The 23,198-nt window shown below is 43.6% G+C and overlaps 1 protein-coding gene across 3 annotated transcripts in view; it reads right to left on the bottom strand.

Moving 5' to 3' along the window:
* The window catches only part of LOC124789765 (cholinephosphotransferase 1), a 161,482-nt gene extending 138,669 nt beyond the window's left edge, over nt 1-22,813 (bottom strand). For all 3 annotated transcript variants that reach the window (XM_047257220.1, XM_047257221.1, XM_047257222.1), the window contains exons 1-3: nt 22,475-22,813; nt 22,254-22,401; nt 21,650-21,772 (exon numbers count right to left, since the gene is read on the bottom strand). In XM_047257220.1, coding sequence (XP_047113176.1) covers nt 21,650-21,772; nt 22,254-22,401; nt 22,475-22,711 — 508 coding nt within the window. In that variant the 5' untranslated portion in view covers nt 22,712-22,813. The remainder of the gene's footprint in view (nt 1-21,649; nt 21,773-22,253; nt 22,402-22,474) is intronic.
* Nucleotides 22,814-23,198: the final 385 nt, after the last annotated feature.

The following is a 23,198-nucleotide window of genomic DNA, read 5'->3' as shown; positions in this document are numbered from 1 at the left end:
TCGAAAATCAGAAGTGCTGTAGAGCAGTAGTAACTTTATGCCCATTGTTGAAGCTCATGTTTCATTTGTAGTAGCACATTTCAAATGCTCTGTGAGGACATATTTTTGTTAGCATTAATTTGTCTCCTGTAGAAGCATATACCATTGTTGAGTGTTTGTTTAATATAGAAGTCAATAAAATTCTGACTACAAATAGATTCAGGAAAACTGTGGTTTAAACATGGTCCGATGTTCGTAAAAAGTCGAGGTAAGCGACACATTGCTCTAGATGGAAGCACAAGCAGTATACACTCCCATTGACGACAGCACAATAAAATTTGCTGCCTGCTCACCACTCTCCTCCCCATATCTGTTCCAGTGATTGGCCAAGTTTGTGTCTATTCCCCACCAACTTTTACGAATTCTTCAGATTAAACCCGCATGTGACCTCAGTTACTAAATGTAAGACAACCCTTATATTAATCTGTTATGATGACTACAGCAGCAATAGTTTAATTTGTGAGTGTAAGTTGATCCTGTATGACGAATTTGGGAAAAAGCCTCAGCTCATAGTTGGGTAAATAGGGTTGTTAGTTTTAGTGTTTCAAGACACTAAATGGTAAGGTCATCGGTGTCCTTGTGTGGAATAAAGATAGAAGAGAGTGGTGAAAAATCTATTCAAAAAGACATAAAAAGCAATTTTAAAACAAACCTCTATCCATCAACAAGAAAACAACAAAGAGATCAGGCAATCTACATCTCCATCCATACTCCACAAGCCACCTGACGGTGTGTGGCGGAGGGTACTTTGAGTACCTCTATCAGTTCTCCCTTCTATTGCAGTTTCGTATTATTCACGGAAAGAAAGATTGTCAGTATGCCTCTGTGTGGGCTCTAATCTCTCTGATTTTATCTTCATGGTCTCTTTGCGTGATATACGTAGGAGGAAGCAATATACTGCTTGACTCCACAGTAAAGGTATGTTCTCTAAACTTCAACAAAAGCCCGTACCGAGCTACTGAGCGTCTCTCTTGCAGTCTTCCACTGGAGTTTACCTATCATCTCCGTAACACTTTCGCGATTACTAAATGATCCTGTAACGAAGTGCGCTGCTCTCTGTTGGATCTTCTCTCTCTTATATCAATCTTATCTGGTACGGATCCCACACTGGTGAGCAGTATTCAAGCAGTGGGCGAACAAGTGTATCGTACCCTACTTCCTTTGTTTTCGGACTGCATTTCCTTAGGATTCTTCCAACGAATCTCAGTCTGGCATCTGCTTTACCGACTATCAACTTTATATGATCATTCCATTTTAAATCACTCCTAATGCCTACTCCCAGATAATTTATGGAACTAACTGCTTCCAGTTGCTGACCTGCTATATTGTAGCTAAATGATAAAGGATCTTTCGTTCTATATACTCGCAGCACATTACAATTGTCTACATTGAGATTCAATTGCCATTCCCTGTACCATGCGTCAATTCATTGCAGATCCTCCTGCATTTCAGTACAATTTTCCATTATTACAATCTCTCGATATATTACAGCATCATCCGCAAAAAGCCTCAGTGAAGTTCCTATGTTAAACACAAGGATATATATCAATGCACCCTCCCACCACCACCTACTCCAGTTCTGAAACCCGGAAGGTTTACACGACCAAAGGCAGAGCCACGTGTGAAAGCACCCACATGATTTGCCAACTGACCTGCCTACACTGTGAAGCTTTCTATGTGGGAATGACCAGCAACAAACTGTCCATTGGCATGAATGGACACAGACAGACAGTGTTTGTTGGTAATGAGGATCACCCTGTGGCTAAACATGCCTTGGTGCACGGCCAGCACATCTTGGCACAGTGTTACACCGTCCGGGTTATCTGGATACTTCCCACTAATACCAACCTGTCAGAACTCCGGAGATGGGAACTTGCCCTTCAGTATATCCTCTCTTCTCGTTATCCGCCAGGCCTCAACCTCCGTAATTTCAAGTTGCCGCCGCTCATACCTCACCTGTCTTTCAACAACATATTTGCCACTGTACTTCTGCCTTGCCTGACATCTCTGCCGAAACTCTTTGCCTTTACACATGTCTGCTTGTGTCTGTGTATGTGCAGTTGGATATGGGTGTGTGTGCGAGTGAATATCTGTCCTTTTTTCCCCCTACGGTAAGTCTTCCCGCTCCCGGGATTGGGATGACTCCTTACTCTCTCCCTTAAAACCCACATCCTTTCGTCTTTCCCTCTCCTTCCCTCTTTCCTGACGAAGCAACCGTGGGTTGCGAAAGCTTGAATTATGGGTTTCACACGATCGTCTTTTACGAAACCCATGCTGATTCCTACAGAGTAGATTTCTAGTCTTCAGAAAAGTCATTATACTCAAAAATAATACGTGTTCCAAAATTCTACAACTGATAGACGTTGGAGATATAGGTCTATAGTTTTGTACATCTGTTTGACGTGCCTTCTTGAAAACGGGGATGACCTGTACCCTTTTCCAATCTTTTGGAACGCTACGCTCTTCTAGAGACCTACGGTACACTGCTGCAAGAAGGGCAAGTTCCTTCGTGTACTCTGTGTAAAATCAAACTGGTGTCCCATCAGGTCCAGCGTTCTTTCCTCTTTTGAGCGATTTTAATTGTTTTTCTATCTTTCTGTCATCTATTTCGATATCTACCATTTTGTCACTGTGCGACACTCTAGAGAAGGAACTACAGTGCAGTCTTCCTATGTGAAACAGCTTTGGAAAAAGACAGTTAGTATTTCGGCCTTTAGTCTGTCATCCTCTATTTCAGCACCATTTTGGTCACAGAGTGTCTGGACATTTTGTTTTGATCCACCTACCGCTTTGACAGAAGATCAAAATTTCTTAGGATTTTCTGCCAAGTCCATACATAGAACTTTACTTTCGAATTCCCTGAACGCCCTTCGCATAGCCCTCCTTACACTACATTTTGCTTTGTGTAATTTTTGTTTGTCTGCAAGGCTTTGGCTACGTTTATGTTTGCTGTGAAGTTCCCTTTGCTTCCGTAGCAGTTTTCTAACTCGGTTGTTGTACCAAGGTGGCTCTCTTCCATCTCTTACGATCTTGCTTGGCACTTACTCATCTAATGCATATTGTTCAATGGTTTTGAACTTTGTCCACTGATCCTCAACACTATCTGTACTCAAGACAAAACTTTTGCGTTGAGTGGTCAAGTACTCTGAAATCTGCTTTTTGTCCCTTTTGCTAAACAGCAAAATCTTCCTACCTTTTTTAATGTTTCTGTTAACGGCTGAAATCATCGATGCAGTAACCGCTTTATGATCGCTGATTCCCTGTTCTGCATTAACTGTTTCAAAGAGTTCAGGTCTGTTAGTCACCAGAAGGTCTAATATGTTATCGCCACGAGTCGGTTCTCCGTTTAACTGCTCAAGGTAGTTTTCAGATAATGCACTTAAAAAAATATCGCTGGATTCTTTGGCCCTGCCATCTGTTATAAACATTTGAGTTTCCCAGTCTATATCTGGTAAATTAAAATCTCCACCCAGAACTATAACATGGTTGGGAAATCTACTCGAAATATTTTCCAAATTTTCCTTCAGGTGCTCTGCCACAACAGCTGCTGAGCCAGGGGGGCTATAGAGACATCCAATTACCATGTTTGAGCCTGCTTTAACCGTGACCTTCACCCAAATTATTTCACATTTTGGATCTCCGTCAATTTCCTTTGATGCTATTGCACTTTTTATCACTATAAACATGCCTCCCCCTTCACTGTCCAGCCTGTCTCTGCGATATAAAAGATCATCCATAAACTACGGAAAGTACATGGCAGAATGAAATCAATATAAATTACCAATACAGAAACATTTTAAAGGGGCCAGAGTGCCGTGACTGGGTGACTACTTAGAAATGACGGATGATTAAGCCCCTCCGTGATGCACTAAAAATCTCACACCCAATATTTTGGGAAGGGTCACTGACAACACACAAAACCTTATAACTTGAACTGTACTTGTCTCATTGTCATTTAAAATAGAGGACAGGTTCTGGGGGATAGCCAGGTCTGCCCCGTGGTGTCACATAAAACTACCTCAGTTAAATTATGCTGTATTTACACATTTTCCATATCACTGACAAATTAGTGGGTCCTTTCTTGTAAGACAAAGCCATGTGCTAAGAGGCAATGCCCCACTCTAAACCTTGTAACAGCCACTTCCTCAGCTTGTCGTGGTCAGGTGGAGGTACACCAGGGTCACTCTGAAGGTTTCATAGACCACAGCTTACTTTCCTCACTTTCAGCCACTGAGCTTCCCATCAACACATGGTCTTCCGGGTCATGTATGTGGTGACCGCCTGCAGGGGGATGCACAGCAATCGGAAGGCTAAAATAAGTTAGCCCCCTTGGCATCCGCATCAGAAAGTTCATTTCCTCAAATCCGTTTGTGCCTCAACCTAGCAGAAAAATATTTCCTTTTCCTGCATTTGAAAGAGAAGGAGCGTCTCAGAAATATTGCACCATCCCATCTGCTGGGTGCAACTGACCAATAGTAAGAAGGGTAGTTTGGGAATCAGAGTAGATAAGAAATTTCTGTGTTATCTGCTCCAGTGCCCTATGGATAGCAAAAAACTTGCACAGTAAACTGAAAACTGCTCTGGGAATAATTTGCTAAGGACATATTTGGCGAACATGGCAGTGCAACCGATAAAACCTCCTGCTTAGATTTAGCAGTGTAAACACAAATGAAATTAGTGTGGGGATTTAAAATCTTGTAGAATTTAGTTTTAAAAATATAATCTGAGCTATAATCCTTCCTGTATCCATTCTACAATTAACATGGAGCTCTTTAGAAGCTAGGAGGGATCCCATATTCCACCCCTGACTTCGGACCTTAATCCCATCCACCTGTAATATCTCAAAGCTCTGCTTTGCATGGATCCCGAAAGGTCTTGTTGCCCTTGGATGGTTATAGAACAAACATTCCAGTGCCAGCTAGGCAATGGAGATGGATGATGGCAATTCCGGGATAGATAGAGCCCTGTACACTAAGCGTATCATGAGGAGATGTCGAACTGACTGTGGAGGCTCAACAGCCTCTGCACCCAAGCAAGGAACTGGACTTGTTTGATAAATCACTGTTGTCAGCCTAATACTATTGTGGTAAACTGTATAAAACATTGTATTGCACTAATGCCTTGCTGATCCATAAATCTAGCATCCATATCCGAACCAGGACTCCAAGGAGGGTTATAAAACTGAAGCAAGTGTGCACTGTTTGCTCCCCAAAGACCTATGACTAACACATTTTAGGATATTTGAAGACTTGAGGTATCTTAATTTCATATACCCATGGTGCAATAGCCACATTAGTCTTTAATCAAAAGTGAGGCACTGATATTTCAACTTTTCCCTAAAAGTAAGAAAGGTATCCCCCAATAAAAAGAGCGGGAGGAACTGTTTTCAACAAAAAACAGTTTCCTCCATAGAGAACTTGAAACCTGTGATGTTTTCCCATTACTCCAACTGCCTGCTCATCAAACGCAATTGTCAAGTAGTTGTTGCGAGGTTGGAGGGATCTAGTGCAGCAGGTGATACAACCCGTCGGCTTTGAACAATGAAGTCATTCCTTAGTCATAGATAGTAATGTCTTCACTTCGAGGCATAGATAATAAAGCAGTTCTGTGTTCTAATAAGCGCTATCATTAAAATAATTGAATGTGAATCTAAAAGCGATCACTTGATATTAGATACAGATGCTTCAGTAGCTGATAAGTGTTTTTTGGCTTTAAAAAAAAATAAATCTCACGAGATAGAATAAACTGATCCTAAGATACAGATGCTTCAGTAGCTGATAAGTGTCTTTTGGCTTTTTTAAAAAAAAAAATCTCACGAGATAGAATAAACTGATCCTACTTTATTAAGCAATCAATAAAAAAACTAAACTAAAACGTAACAGCAAAAGACAAGTGAAACACAAAGGTTAAATAAACAATCAAAACATATAAAATGAAACAGGTTGCAAATGTAACGTACGTGTATTTCCACCTATTCGTAAATAGGATCAGTTTATTCTATCTCGTGAGGTTTTTTTTTTTTTAAAGCCAAAAAACACTTATCAACTACTGAAGCATCTGTATCTTAGGATCAGTTTATTCTACTGAATTTTTTTGGCTTTTAAAAAAAAAAAATCTCACGAGATAGAATAAACTGATACTACTTTATGTTAGTAATAGCAGAGACAAAATAAACAGCACATCTACAATTTGTATCCTGTGTTCCACTTAGGGTTTACTGAAGCGAAGGATACATCGTTCAGGTGAAGAACAGGACAGTAATGCTAGTGAAAACGAAGAAATCGCCTTACGACAAACTCGTATTCCAGACTGTACTTAAGCAACACACTTCGAATGAGCTTTTAATTTGTATCGGGTTTCAGTTGCGGTTTAGTGAAGCAGGGGATACATAGTTCAAGTGAACAACAGGACAGCAATGCTAATTGAAACTAAGAAATCGACTACGCTGAACTTGTATCCCGTACTGCACTTAAGCAATACAGTTCGAAAGACTTTTGAGATACAACTGACATACATGTAACGTGATGTATTCTTTGCTAGTAATTTCATTCATTTCTTTCCATTGTATTTTGCGGAGAAATACTAAGATACAAACAAGCGATATCGTTAACGTGAAAACACTACTGGCCCTTACATATGTGAAATAAAGTTTATCTCTCTCGCATTCCTTTGTTTCTCAACATTCTCCTCAGCTCTTTCATCTTTGTAAGACATGCTCTCTGGCGACTTGTGACGTCACTGTTCAAAGCCGACGGGTTGTATCCCCTGCTGCACTAGACCTGGTTGGAGGACACACAGAAGATGGACAAGCCGTCCACAAATAAGGAACAATACTGTTTATCGTGTTGGTGAACATCATTAAACTTAAAGCACTCTCTTGAAGGACAGTGTTTAAGGTTCAGATGTGATATACCTGACCCTGTAACTAAAATAACTTTTGATAGCAAGGACTGTATGAAAGTGGGGAGACGTCCTCAGGACCCCATTTGTAGAGCTACAACATAATATTACGCCTCCAGGTAGTGTCATAAGCCTTTTTCAAATCAAAGAATACACCAACAAGGCATTGTTTACATAGGAAAGCTTTCTGAATTGCTGCTTCTAGCAGGGTTAGGTTAACTGACACCTCCTGGAATCACCCTGAGAAGTACTCAGTAGTGACCTAGTTTCGAGAGCCCAAGTGAGGCACTGGATAACCATATACTCCAGTGTCTTTCCCACCTAGCTACTGAGAATGATGTTATGATAACTATGATTGGCCATAATGTTCATATGAAATTCAGCCATGTCCAGACGATGTCTCCCGTCATTGTTAGAAGGCATCCCTACTCTAGTGCAACTGCTATTGGCAGTTGTGAGTGTGGCAGGAAATATTCAAAATGGTTTCCCATACTTTACTTGCAGTTTTGTATCAACTCATTCCACTCTTCTTACTCCAACTGCTATCCTCAATTATGGCCTCACCACTTGATAAGTGGTGCCATTGGGCAATGAATGAAACTTTGTCTAGCCACCTTCCCGTCCCTCACTGCAGAACTACACATCATTCCACCAAGTGTGAGACTGGTATTTGGAAGGGAGGGGGGCGGGGGGGGGGGGGGGGGGGCAAGGGGCAAACAGTGAGGTCATCAGTCCCAGGATCTAAGATGGCAGAAACTAAGGTTGGTTGGTTGGTTGGTTGGTAAGACGGGGGAAGAGACCAAATTACGAGGTCATCGGTCCTTTGTTCCTAATAAAACAATGCCACAAGTGTAAGAATAAGACAGACGAGACATATAACACAAAACGGAAAGAAAGGAAAAACCACAAGAACAAAGGAAAGGCAACTAACACTAAAAGGAAGAAAAGAGGACAAGAAAACAACAGGGAAATGCTAGAAACAGAAGAGAGTAAAACAAGAAAGAAGATTACAGTGGCTGGCCGACCACGAGAATAAAAAGGAAAAGCCAGCCACTCTGCAACACATTAAAACCTCCAACCTAAAAACACTAGGGTGGAGGACACAGAGGGACAAAGGACATGCATACAACTTAGATCAAATGATAAAATCCACTCTCGCAAATAAAACACAAAACTAAATCAGCCAATAAAGCGCTGTCAGATAAAATGAGCGGCAATGAGTCCGGTAACCCAAGATTTCATCGCTGGGCAGTCAAAGTGGGACAGTGCACCAGAATATGGGCCACTGTCAACCGGGCACCACACCAAAAACTCAGGCAGGTCTTCACAGCGCAAGAGGTAACCCTGGTGGAGCCAGCAGAGGACAACTGACTCCCTGTGAGAGGCCCGCATGAAAGACTTCCACACATTCATAGTCTCCTTAATGACATACAGTCTGTTGTGTGTACTGTTATGCCATTCTGTCTCCCAAAGCCGAAAAACCCTGCAGCATTAAGTCAGAACGCAGGTCAGATTCAGAGATGCCCATCTCCAGAAGCAGTTTCCACGTAGCCTGTCAGCAAGTTCATTGCCTGGGATTCCGACATGTCCTGTGGTCCACACAAACACCACTGAACAACGGGACTCCTGGATGGACACTACCAAAAAGTGGCGAGGGTAGTAAGGGTTGTAAGCTGCTCGAACAGTCAGTACACACAAGAAACAATTCCTCGGGGCATGAACATATATACTGAAGTGCATGAGATATGGCCACCAGCTCTACAGTGAATACACTGCAGCCATCAGGCAACGAATGCTGTTCAGTATGGCCTCTGTGGACTAAGGTAAAGCCAACATTACCATCAGCCATCGAGCGTTGGTGTAAACCACTTCAGAGGCCCGGAACACTTCAAGAATCGAGAGGAAGTGACAGCGGAGAGCCGCGGGGTTAAAGGAGTCCTTAGGGCCATACAAAAGGTCCAGGCGAAGCTTCAGCCTACAGCTACACCATGGAGGTGTATGTGAATGAACCTCGAGGAGAGGTGGTGAAGGGATGGACTCCGGTTCAGACAGAAGCAATCGCACGCAAACTGCAATCGTTAGCCCTGATCTGGGCCGCCTATGCAGGAGGTGAACCACTGTGGTTGGGAAAAGAAGACTGTAATTAAGGTGTTCAGAAAAGCTATGAATGTGTGCAATATAACTGTTGAGCAGTTGTGCACGTCTGATCTTCAATGGAGGGACTCCAGCCTCCACCAGTACACTGATCACCGGACTCGTCTTAAAAGCTCCTGTCGCTAGTCATACTTCGCAATGGTGCAATGAGTCGAGCAAATGCAATGCGGAAGGTGCCGTCGAACCATACAACACTCACATAGTCAAGGCGGGATTGAACAAGGGCTCTGTAGAGCACCAGCAGGTTAGAGCGATCTGCACCCCAGTTGGTGTCGCTCAGACAGTGGAGGGCATTGAGGTAATGCCAACACTTCCGTTTAAGCTGACGAAGATGAGGAAGCCAAGTCAAACGAGTGTTGAAAACCAAACCTAAGAATCGATTTTTGTCTTCACTACAGTGAGTGGATCGTCATTAAGGTAAAATGCTGGTTCCGGAGGAACGGTACGACACCGACAAAAATGCATGACACACGTCTTCATGGTGGAAAACTGGAAGCCATGGGCTAGAGCCCATGACTGGTTCTTGTGGATGGCTCCCTGTAGGCGACACTCAGCAACACCAGTACTGGAGCAGCAGTACGAAATGCAGAAGTCATCTGCATAAAGAGAAAGTGAGCCGGAGGACACAACAGCTGCTGCGAGACCGTTAATGGCCACAAAAATTGAGAGACATTCAGTACAGAGCCCTGCGATACTCCATTCTCCTGTATATGGACGGAACTATAGGAGGCACCAACTTGGTCACAGAAAGTACAGAGCGACAGGAAGTTTTGGATAAAAATCGGGAGCTGGCTCTGGAGACCCCACTCATACAACGTGGCAAGGGTATGATGTTGCCAGGTGATGATGTATGCTTTATGTAAGTCAAAAAAGACGGCAACCAAGTGTTGCCGTCTGGAAAAGGCTGTTTGGATGGCAGACTCAAGGGACTCAAGATTATCAGTGGTAGAGCGACCCTTGCGGAAGCCGCCCTGACATGGAGCCAGTAGGCCACATGACTCCATGACCCAACCCAACTGCCGACACACCATATGTTCTAGTAGCTTACAAAGAACATTGGTGTGGCTGATGGGTCAATAGCTATCCACATCAAGCGAGTTTTGACCGGGTTTGAGCACTGGAATGATGTAGCTCTCCTGCCATTGCAATGGAAGATGCCATCGCACCAGATCTGGTTAAAGATGACAAGGAGATGTCGCTTGTAGTCACATGAGAGATGTTTAATCATCTGGCTGTGGATCCAATCAGGCCCAGGAACTGTCGGGACAATGTGCAAGGGCAATGACGAGCTCCCAATCTGTAAATGGGGTATTATAGGATTCATAGTGGCGTGTAGTAAATGAGAGGACTCTGCCTTCCAGCCGCCATTTGAGAGTGTGAAAGGCTGGGGGGTAATTCTCCGATGCAGAGGCTCGAGCAAAGTGTTCGGCAATCGCGTTTGCGTCAGTAGATAACACGCCATTTATGGTAACACCGGAACACCTGTTGGGGTCTGGTACCCAAAAAGACTTTGATCTTTGCCCAGACTTGGGAAGGTGACATACGGCACCGAACAGTTGAGACATATCTTTCCCAACACTCCTGCTTCCGTCGTTTGATAAGTTGGCAAACGTGGGCACAGAGCTGTTTAAAGGCTATGAGGTGTTCCACTGAAGGGTGCTGCTTATGCCGCTGTAGAGCTCACCAATGCTCCTTAATTGCTTCAGCAACTTCTGGCGACCACCAAGGGACTGCCTTACGCCGGGGGCATCCTAAAGAGCGAGGGATTGCGTTTTCTGCTTCAGAAACAATTGTTGTAGTCACCTGCTCAACCATCACAGTGGTAGACCGTCACCTTGACCTTCTCAGGCAATGTATCATCTTCAAAGGCCAAGACGAAGGCACCGGTGGCAAACCGATTATCCCTCAGACCCCAATGGACATGCTGGACGAAATGTACACCTCGCCACTCTAAATTGGCGCGTAGCTCATCGTCAGACTGTAAAAGAAGATCCCTGTGAAATATGATACCCTGGACCATATTTAAGCTCTTATGGGGCGTGATGGTTACAGAAACATCCCCCAGCTTGTCACATGGGAGTAACATTCGTGACTGGGCAGATGATGCTGTTTTGACCAAGACTGACCCAGATCTCATTTTGGACAAGTCCTCCACCTCCCCAAATGTGTCCTCTAAATGCTCAACAAAAACTGAGGCTTCATCATCATGAAAGATTCCCAATCAGCTCTTGAACATAGAAGATATCTGGGCAAATAAGATCCGCTGCCAACCTTAGCCTGACATTCCCCCCATGGTGCGGCCAGGGAGGGGAACGATTTGTGGTCGTACTTCTGTGCGTTGAATTGAGCTTGTGAACGCTTAGAGACTGCTGGTGTTTCAGCACCAGCAAGAGATGATCGACTACGCTTCATGGCATGTCATCTGCCCTGACGCCACCCACTCTGACCCCCCCCCCCCCCTCCACATAGGTGCCACCCAGCTACAGCAAAGGCCACCTGGCAGGATGCCCATTGCCGGGTGTCCTGATGCATCTACTCTTTGGCATACGTGGGGAGTTCACGGCACAGGCATCAGGTGAGTGATCCCTGTGTGATCAGGGGGCTACAACCAACAGGGTACATGGCGGTCCCACCACAACGGACTGGCTACCGTGCTGGATATCAAGTGCAAAGGAATCCAGGGTCATTGTTGACGCAGAAAGCAACAATGCACAGCGCATGGTGGATAACGCACACAGGAAGGTGTCCTCAGCCAAGAGATGGGGAATGGGCAGGATGGAAATGCGAGAACGAGAAAGTGGGGTAAAGGTCTCAATGCACGATGGACACAGATGCACCATGTAAGGCGCCCTTTCCCAACTGGCTCACTCTTTGGCAAAATTTTGAAAAATGGAGGTCAAACCCTACAGGGGACCACTACATAAAGGCTGAAACATGTGAGACTCCTTTTAGTCACCTCTTACGACAGGCAGGAATACCTCGGGCCTATTCTGACCCCCGGACCCGCAGGGGGGAGAAACTAAGGGAGGGGCAGCACCTACAGCTCACTCCAGCCAATGGGACAGGAAAATGGGCAAACAAAGAGGCAGAAGGAATGGCAAGGCAGCAGGAAGAGTAAAGAACAGGAAGGGGGACGGGGGCAAGAGCAGTTGGCGGCCCAGAGGTGCTATGTGCAATGGAGTGTGGCACCGCCACTAACCCATTAACCCATGCCGATCCCCAAACCATTCCGTGATCACAACACAATGGGAACAACACAAAGGGAAAAAGACACAAGAAAAGGGGAAACAAATCAGAACAAAAGAACAGACAAAACATGGGGGAAAGGGGCAAAACCTGGCCAGCATGGAGGCAAAGTCTTCCAAACCAATGCCAACGTTAATCGAGGGACTCTAATTACACAAGGAAATTCAGGGATTTAAATCTGGGAGCACAAACCACTTTCGTGAAGAAAGCTGAGGATGGACATAACCATGCAAGGGACGTCCACTAACAGGCAGGATAAGGAGAGTGGGAGGGTACATTTATTGCAAAGAGCCAAAAGGCAGGAGCAGTCCAGCAAAATATGGATCATTGCAAGGAGGCCGCAACAACTACAAACGGGGAGGGGGATGGTTGGGGCTCAATATGCAGTGAAAAACCAAGAATCAACCTGTTATGGCTGATATGAAAGCAGCAGAGAATGGTAGATTCCTGCTGGAAGAGGCAGAGAGAAGGATGCTACATGGCAGGAGTCACCTTCATTGCAAGTTAATTAGAGAGGAGGCCAGCTCTCCAAGAGTTCGTCCACGACTGAGTGAAAAGGAATTTAACATGAAGCCGCAAATCCATCCATGGAGGAGTCACGGCCACTCCCATGCAGCTAGACAATTAGCATGCTCATTACCCACGATACCCAGATGTCCGGGAACCCAATGGAAATCAAATGAACATGCAGCATGTTCAAGATTGGCAAGAAGGTTATGGATGGCAGAGACCCAGGGATGGTGGGAAAAACACAGGGCAATTGATTGAAGGCTCCTCGTTAGGTCCATACACAAAAAAACTCAGGTGAGGGAGTACTGTTTAATAAAGAAGGAGTGAGGGAGTAAGAAAGTATTGTTTAATAAATCAGAGGGCCAGATAAATGACCATCAATTCCGCAGTAAACACCTTACATATGGCAGGTAAGAGATGGAGTTCTGTGCCAACAAAACATGTGAAGGGATATCTCATGTGAATGGCAGATTAAGAGCCATTGGTGAAAAAAAACACCACCACCCCAAAACCCTCATACGAGTAGGCAGAACAAACAATGGAACACCATTGGAGAGATGGAGTATTTCAGACCCTGAAGAGATCTATCTGAACCTGGGGTCGAGTAACTAACCAAGAGGTTAGTAGTGTAGCGCTTGACACAGTCACATCGATTAAATATTTGGGGGTAACATTGCAGAGCGATATGAAGTGGGACAAGCATGTAATGGCAGTTGTGGGGAAGGCAGATAGTTGTCTTCGGTTCATTGCTAGAATTTTGGGAAGATGTGGTTCATCTGTAAAGGAGACCGCTTATAAAACACTAATACGACCTATTCTTGAGTACTGCTCGAGCGTTTGGGATCCCTATCAGGTCGGATTGAGGGAGGACATAGAAGCAATTCAGAGGTGGGCTGCTAGATTTGATCATTATACGAGTGTTACAGAAATGCTTCAGGAACTCGGGTGGGAGTCTCTGGAGGAAACGAGGCGTTCTTTTCGTGAATCGCTACTGAGGAAATTTAGAGAACCAGCATTTGAGGCTGACTGCAGTACAATTTCACTGCCAGCAACTTATATTTCACGGAAAGACCACAGAGATAAGATAAGAGATTAGGGCTCGTGCAGAGGCATATAGGCAGTCATTTATCCCTCGTTCTGTTTGGGAGTGGGACAGGGAGAGAAGATGCTAGTTGGTTGTTGTGCGGAGTACCCTCCGCCATGCACCATATGGTGCAGTGCGGAGTATATATGTAGATGTAGATGTAGGTGGTGTTCGGCAGAAAACGTGGAAAACAAGACAAAGAGGGACGATGGAAATCATGGTGATGAGAAGCAAGGCAGAGCAACAATGGTAAACCTGGCCGAGGGTGGACAGTGGGCGGACAACATGCCGAACCCGCAAAAAGAAAAGAATTGGGGGGGGGGGGGTGTTTGGTAACGAAAGAGCAGATAGTGAGGGCTACGGAAACCAGAAGCTGAGACTGTTGAAACGAAACAGGGACTGCGGGTGGGGTGTTTTCACAGTGATAACCAGAAGACTATAGCGCTAGTGCAAAAGACACTAGTGGCCAAATGGATACCATAACTGTAGTGCCCTGCGGTCAGCAGGAAAGAACTAACAATCAAGTTTGAACACACTTTATTATAACTAAAATGCCTTCTTGGCGTTCACTGATTTCCAAACAACAAGAAGCACAACAATTCTTGTGGTAGCAAAGCCAGATAAGAGTACAAGACAATGAAAAGAAAATAATAACCAAAATACTACTCTACACAATTACAAGGGTACAGCGTTCTACTGAATGCTACATCGAGTGTCTACTATGCTAGAGCCGGTGTAGGTATTGACCAGAGCTATCCTAGCTGTAGGTACACACTGCCAGTCTGACTCTGCTGGCATGCTTATAACACCAATTCGGTAGAGTGCTACATGTAGTCATATTAGTTCCAATTGGTGGATCTCTGTCACAATTTTTCACGAAATAGTTCCGTGTTTATGTGGAAAGTCTGTTGTTGTTTACATCCACTGGCGATGTTTTGATCTGAGCTCTTGAAGGGAGGTCGGCAGCCCACCTTGGTTGTCTGTTGTGCGGGCCCTCTAACTAATAAGGGGCCGCTGCTACAACAATGATGGACCAGGTCGAAGAGGAGCAGTGTGGAAGAGGCAGCCTGAGCCATAACCTGTTGTGGACTGAAGGCATCCACTTTCATGAAAATTTGCTGCTACTGAAAAACACTGATAAGTGTATCCCAGTAGGACAGATGTGCAGGTTCTAGGGCAGCACACACACTACGAAAGTAACACAGAATAGTGAATAATAAAATATAGCACTTAACTTTGGGTAACACTGGAACAGCAACTGTAGATTGCAGATTTAGCCTATCTGTCCTGCACTGACTACAGTTGCATGAACACAAACTTAATAATGAAACTTCCTGACAGATTAAAACTGTCTGCCGAACCGAGACTCGAACTCGGAACCTTTGCCTTTCACGGACTAGTGCTCTACCAACTGAGCTACTAAAGCACAACACACAAGCCATCTTCACAGCTTCAATTCCGCCAGTGCCTCATCTCCTACCTTCCAAACTTCGCAGAAGCTCTCCTGAAAACCTTGCAGAACTAACACTCCTGGAAGAAAGGATATTGCAGAGCCTTGGCTTAGCCACAGACTATTCGGCAAGATTCACAGGAGAGCTTCTGTGCAGTTTGGAATCTAGGAGATGAGCTACTGGTGGAATTGAAGCTGTGAGGATGGGTCGTGCTTGGGTAGCTCAGTTGGTAGAGCATTTGCCCGCAAAAGGCAAAGACTTCGAGTTTGAGTCTCAGTCCAGCACACAGTTTTAATCTGCCAGGAAGTTTCATTTCAGTGCATACACCGCTGAAGAGTGAAAATTTCATTCTGACAAATTGAATAATATTCTCTGAACTAAAGTTGGAAGAAAACTAATCTTCTGTCTTGATGTACTGTTCGAAGAACTGTTACAAAGTAACAGTACTCACTGAAATATCTAGGCAGGCAATCTTCGTCCATACACGGTAATTCTATTAACTGTTCTATTTCTGCTGAAGACTGACCACTGTCTCTCTATCTCACTCGACGACTTGAAGATATGAACTCCCTAGCAACACTCGGACTTACTTACTGCTTGCAACTACCAATTTCTGCTCACATATGGTTACTTAAGCGCATGTCTTTCTTCCTGGTGGTGCTGCTGCTCCAGGGGGCATGATTTCATGGGTAGCATGATTGGTTTGGGTGCAGTGACATTCCTGCTGCAGACGGATGTCCACAGTACTTCTGGTAACAACTGTTGCAAACTCTTCTTGTGTGGTATCTCAGTGCGTCACATAAACTTGACAACCGTAACCCACATGGTACAGAATTGTGGCCAAATAAAGGCGGAGAAGAGTGTAACAATCCATGCCCCAAGACGTGTGGACAAGGAAGAGGAGGGCATTTAGTTTATCGGAACAGCCAATCTTCAGATGACCGATATGGGGCAACCAACTAAGCTTGTTGTCAAAAAGAAGACCCAACAAATGGAACTAGTTGATGATGGTCAGATGTTGGACATCGAAGTACAGCTTCGGATCGGGGTAGTTCGTAGTACAGTGACAGAAATGCATAACCCTTGATTTAAGGGGAGAGAATTGAAAACCATGTGAGTGTGTCCATGTGGAAGCATGGCAGATGGCACCCTGGAGCTGTTGTTCCACAGAGACCACCGAGTGGGAACTAGCCCCGATACAGAAATCATCCACATACAGATCAGCGTTCACCAATGGTGGCCATCAGTCCATTAACAGTGTAAGGAAAAGAAGAGTGCTTAACTGTAGAACCATTTCTTGTGGGTCCACAGACAGCTGAGAATGGTGTCAATCCAAACTCTGAACAACCAGTGGGGCAGAAACTGCCAAATAAAAATCAGATGGGATCCCAAAGACCCCACTCAAGGCGTGTATGAAAGATGTGATGGTGCCGAGTCACATCGTACGCCTTACGAAGATTGAAGAAAACTGTGATAAGGTGGTGGCACTAAGAAAAGGTCTGCCAAAATGTGGTTTCCAAACAAAGCAGGTGATCAATTGGAGACTGTACTCCCATAAGCCACACTTGTACGGAGACACAAGGTCCTGAGATTCGAGGGCCCAAGAGAGCTGACAAGCCACTATCTGTTCAAGTAACTTGCAGGGGATATTTCTCAGACTGATCAGCCAATAAGTATTGAAGTTGCAAGGTTTTCTGCAAGAACTAGTGAATCTATACAAAGGCCACCCAGGAGTACAAGGCCTGATGGAGACGGCCTTTGGCAACCTTGGAGAGTGTGGAGCATCGCCTACGCCCGTGATGAAGAGACAGAAATACCTAGTGAAGAGACAAAGCATTCCCAATAAACCCACTTCCTCTGATTAAGTAATGTGCTTTCGCACAAACACAGTAAGGGAAATAAGACCGGTTGAGGACAGGTGACATTTACGGCATTACACGTCTCGACTGTGATCACAGATGATGATAGCAATGCCTGTGTTCCACAATGGGATTGGCCAGCAGTGTAAATAACTGTATCAAACACATCACGGATGACTTCATCAATAAAACGTGACAAAGTGGGGGTAAACATGACCTGGGAGGTATATAGAGGCCAATCGGCAGGATGGGTCCAGCGGAGTAGCCTGGCCACTGGGAGGTGGGAGGGGCATGGGATGATCAATGGGAAGTGATCGTTATTGCAGAGCTCATTGTGTGGCGACCAGTGTAATGAAGGGAGAGGGCAAGGGGCATTGAGTGAAAGATCAAGGGCAGAGAAAGTGTCCTAAGTGGCACTAAAGTGGATAGGGGAATTGTCATTAAAAAGGCACAGCTTGTGGTCTGCAAGAAACTGTTCTATGAGGAGACGCTGACTAGATGAAAATACACTGCCCCAAAAGAGGTGATAGGCATAAAAATCACAAGGAGGAGGAAGGGAGGGGGTAGTTGCTGAAGTTGGAAAGTTAGAGTAATGGGCTTAGATGGCCTGCTACAAGGCAGCTAGAGATTGTGAACGGTGACTGCAGATTCCAGGTAGACCTGGACAGCAACACTTCCAGTGTGGCACCAAGGGGGATTACATACTAACAATGCCCGATACGACCAACATGCAAATGCCACCAGAAGCCGTCACAGGGCCTACCTGGTTCTGACAAAGCAAGAAACCCACAAAGGGTCAGTGAGTGAGTATCAGTAAAATGAGATTCCTGGAGAATGACACAAGCTGCAGAATAAAAGGAAATAAGGGATTGCAACTCCAGAAAGTGACGGCAGTACCTGTCACAACTGCATTGAAGAAGCATGGAACGGAGATCCAAATCTGAGGCCAATAGTCCAAAGCCAATCACGTCGCCAAGCCACCACCTGTCACCAACAAGTACAGGGTGACATCCATTAACTAGAGGTCAGACTCAGGTTGCGAGGTAGGTCAGCATCTCTGAAGCACCAGAGGGGCCCCGTCCCGGGGTTTATGTTTCTTCTTCTTTTTTTTTTTTGTGCGTAGAGGAGGGCAGGGTGTGCAGAGAGAGCACACTTCTACGAGATCTGGAACTGAGAGACATTGGGCAACCTTGGGGCACAAGGGCTGTGGGTCCCGTGACCAACTTGTGGCAGCAAACCTATGATCTGGAAAACACCGGAAAGAGTGGATCCGATCATAGGCAGGTGGGAAGAAGGTGGACACTTCTCCAGCCAGATAAGGGGAGAAGGATCCATAGGGTGCCATGGGAACCAATGAAAGGGAACAGGAGAGGGAGTGCGATAACGAGGAGGGGGAAAGGATGTAACAGAGGCAACACTAGGTGCCACAGACACAGGGTGAAGACTGTCACATTTCTAACAAGCCTCAGTGTAGGACAAATGATCAAGAGAGGACAGCGTGTGCCAGAGACATCGAAAACACCTCATGGATGGCTGGACCTTTCAGATTCACTTCACATCAATTAACCATAACCTTGGCTTTCAACAGGAGGGTGTCCTCAAATGGCAGAAGGAAAGCGCTGGCATTGATGTGATTGTTCTGAACAAAATGAACACTCTAGTGTTCCAAACTGGCTCAGTGTTCCTCATCAGTACAAAGGATGACCGCCCTATGAAAAATGACTCCCTGAACCATATTAAAAGATTGAAGGGGAATGGACACCAGGATGTCAACAAGATGGTACAGGCATGAAAGACTGCAGACCAGGCAGAAATAGCTTTGATAGACAGTGAACCCAACCACATCTACTCATGGAGTCTGCTTCGCCAAATGTGTTTTCGGTAATTGCCATAAAAAATAACAGCTTATGGCGGTGAAAGCACCCACATCAGTCCTAGGGCAGACCAGGTAGTGGGGAAAGGGTTGCAACTCAAGTCGGTGAACCTAACCACCTTTTGATGGGATAGGCAGGGAAGGGAAGGCTCCTGGATCACAAGAAGCAGCACTAGAAGATCCATTGCCAACTAAAGAGATGGTCATAGAGGAACAGCGTGTGTTTTGAAGTGCATTTTGCTTCATAAGCAAAGTGTCTGCCCTGATATAACACCATGGAAAACATATATGCCAAGTACAGGAAAATTAAAATATGTTTATGAGAAACGAGAAACAGCTTACATGGCAAACCATTACTAAGTAAAGCGGAAAAGGCTGCAAGGTGGAAGGAATACATAAAAGACTACATAAAAGTAGTGAACTTGCAAGTCCATATTACAGGCAGGGAAGAGGAAGAAGATGAAGATGAGAGGGTAGATATGCTACTGCGAGAAAAGTTTATAGAGGAAGCCCAAACAAGGCTCCTGGAGTACACAATATTCCCCGGAATTATTAAATCTTAGAAAAGCCAACCTGGTGTGCAAGATTTATGAGAAAGTGAAATACCCTTATCAGACTTCAAGATGAATGCAATGATCCCAACATCAAAGAAGGAACGTACAGACACAAACATTAATTCCCAAACCATCAAATTAATAAGTTATGGTTGCAAAATAATAACAGGAATTATCCACAGAAGGATGGAAAGACACAGAAACCAATCTGGAGTAATTCTAGGTTCTAGACGGATGTAGGGAAATGATTGGCACTACTTACCGTACAATGTATCTTAGACGAAAGGGATAAAAAAAATCAAACAGAACAAAACAAACAATAGAATACAGGTACAATACACTCATTTGTTTAGTCTGTTACTTGTATACCGCTTGTGCTGATCTGAATTACAAAATAGTGGCTGTATTAATGCCTGAGTGCATATTCGCATTTGTGATGCTTATTTGAAAATGAGGAATACTCAAAATTGCTACTGACATACGTAAACAAATTGACACCCTTAAGTGGTACCATGAGTACAGTCACATGAGGCCACGGACTCGTCCTTCGTTAAAGTAACTGACTGAAAAAAAAAGAAACCCACAAATGTTTACAAAGAGTAGTAATGAAATTTTAATTAATACCTCAAAAAAATTAAGTTACAATATTAATTTTTTGTTTCTTTGCAGGTACATGTCTGTAGTACTGGCACACAGTAAAATCTCCAGGTCACAGTACTGTAGCACGCAGGTAAAAGAATCAAATCGAAATAGCACAGCCCACTGATAAGCTCGAATGTCATGCTGGGCCAATTAAGAAGAGTTTGCCATCTGGATTAGTCTGCCACAGCTGCAATATTTTCCAGCTGCTTAAAAAAAAAATTCTGTCAATGGGCTGCACAATTTTATGTGGCACTTGCAATTGCATGCTTTGATACTGTAGCACCAGAACTCCAATACATACCAGCACTGCAGAAATGTATCTGCAAAGAAACAAAGAATTAATAGTGTAACTTAATGTTTTTGAGGTGACAATTAAAACTTCAAGATCACTCAATTTGTTAGGCTACTTTAGGAAAAGCTTTTGATGTACACTGGAATACATCATGAGACTGTGAGAGTTCCAGGGATAAACTACTGTAAGTGAAAGGTTATTTGCAGTTCGTGCAGAAATGAAAATAATTATAAGAGTCAAAGGACATGAGAGGGAGTCAATAGTTGAGATAGTAGTCAGGCAAGACTGTAGCCTATCCTCCATTTTATTCACTGTGTAAATGAGCAAGCTGTAAAGGTAACCGAAGAGACATTTCATGTGGTACTATATGGTGTTTTTTTTGTCCACAATTATTACTAGTCCAGCATTATTTAAAAAATAATGAAGTATTCACTATAACACGACTACAAAATAATTCTGACATTATTCAGTTAACTTCAAATTTCACTAGCAATTTAGAACAGAAACAGGTGCCCTCTCATTCAATGACTACGTAGCTGAGTATGTAGAAACTCTGAGATCTGAAAGCACCAAATGCATAATAACTGATATTTATTGGATACTGTATCCTGTTTATGAACAGTGGTTCAAAATGATCTGAATTGCAGTAACTGATATCCACAGTTGTATATACACCTTGTATTGAAATAATCTTATCAAATATGAAGTAGGCTAAAAATAAAAGTATGTTTTGCAAAGGCAAGTTACAGCCATTATTACTGACACTGAAAAACACTCAAGCACTTTGAAGATAATCTGCAACACAACAGACCGCAAATTAATTGATGAGATCTTCCAAATATTGTTGCAATTTACAGGCTTAACCGTCAAGTCTGTTGCAAATGAGCAGTAAACTGTGAACCTGTTGCTTCAGTTACTTTACTTCATGTTTACTTTCCTACAACATTCTACAAGTGTGACGATGTATTTACATGTATATGTACAACTTACAATTTCTTTCCTAAAAATGAAAACACTTATCTAGTCAAATTACTATACAGCTTACCTGAGACATATGTCTGCCAATGGGCACAGTAGAATAGTGTCATTGCACAGAAACACTGGAAGAACATCCATGCTGGATAGTAACCCAGCTGCACTGCTATGCACGCTGACAAGGCCACAAAAACTGAAAATTATACAAAGCTCTGTAAGAATGTTTAAAAATACAGCAAACTTAAAGTGGTGATGACTGTTGTAAACTGATAAAATGTGTTGCATTTGTAGCAATTTTCCATGAAACGCTGAATTAGTCTCAAATGTATATGTGATAAGGTTCATTTGTAGATAACCGAATTTATGTTGTAAACAAACATAAATGTCATCCTGCACAATAAAACGCGTGCAACAGGAGATCAACAAGAGGTTAACAATTTCCGAGTCCTGCCTAAGATCCTCGATGTTTACCACGAACGTATTGGAAATAAATAAATAAATAATAACCTGTCATCTCATGTAAACAATATGAAATTTGTATATTGTCATTAGTGAAATAGGTGCTTCACGAGCATGACAGGAACAAATGAAGTAGGTCAATACATACTTCAAAATAAATAATCCATTTGAACTACAAAATATCACTGGAAAGCTCTTTGCGAGCAAGTTCTTACCGGTTGAAATTGAATCACAACCATGATCAAACAGCTCTCCTAATGGACTTGAGGTATTTGTCCGCCTAGCTTGTTTACCATCAATTGCATCTAAACTTTGGTACACGAAGAGTCCAAGAGCACATATGAAACAGGCCCATCTGGGTGCCTGAAAAAGTTTCAATGATATTACAAACCGACACAAACAACCTAAGTTTACCTTCGTTGCGGGATAATATTACCTCGGTCTTCGCATCTGCACTGTAATATATAAGGATGAGAGTTGTTAGTATATTCACAATAAGACCCGACACTGTGATGAGGTTGGGTGCAAGCCAAATTGGCAGTTTGCTGACCAACCAATTCCACCAAGGTTGTAATAATGGATCTAAAAGACTTGCACTAGAACAGCTGTATTTATGTTCGCTGAGACGTTTAAGCTGTCCAGCTGACAACAACTTTTCTTTATAAAATAACATGATGCCATGTAGTAATTCACTCAACACACATTTTACGTCAAACTTAAATAAATCTCGAACAGTTGCTAAACACACTCCTCACGCGACACATCTCTACGCGCTGGTAGCCAAAGCTCTTGGGCTGAAAGACATATTAAAACTCTTACTGTATCTCTGGGTAAACTTTGACTTATTTTGTTCGACGTAACATCTACTCCGTCAAAATGCGCTCGGAATACAACAGCAATCAGCAATGCTTGAAGCAAATAAATGTTATAGTACAGTAACAAGAACAATGACCCTATTACAATTATTGTGTAAAAATACACGGCAACGACCTGCTGATTCACACATACACTGATATGTCCGTTCGTATTGTATGGATGTAAACTTACATCCAGGAGCTGCAAATGAAATAACAAGCGTGGCTTACAGGGTTTAAACAACGTAAGCATGAAAAGAGGCATTCACCGGCTACCAACGAAAACCTACGACAAGAGTTGAAACA

Source organism: Schistocerca piceifrons, chromosome 3 (genome assembly GCF_021461385.2).
Source record: "Schistocerca piceifrons isolate TAMUIC-IGC-003096 chromosome 3, iqSchPice1.1, whole genome shotgun sequence".
Lineage (NCBI taxonomy): Eukaryota > Metazoa > Arthropoda > Insecta > Orthoptera > Acrididae > Schistocerca > Schistocerca piceifrons.
This window is presented reverse-complemented; position numbering and strand designations above follow the sequence as displayed.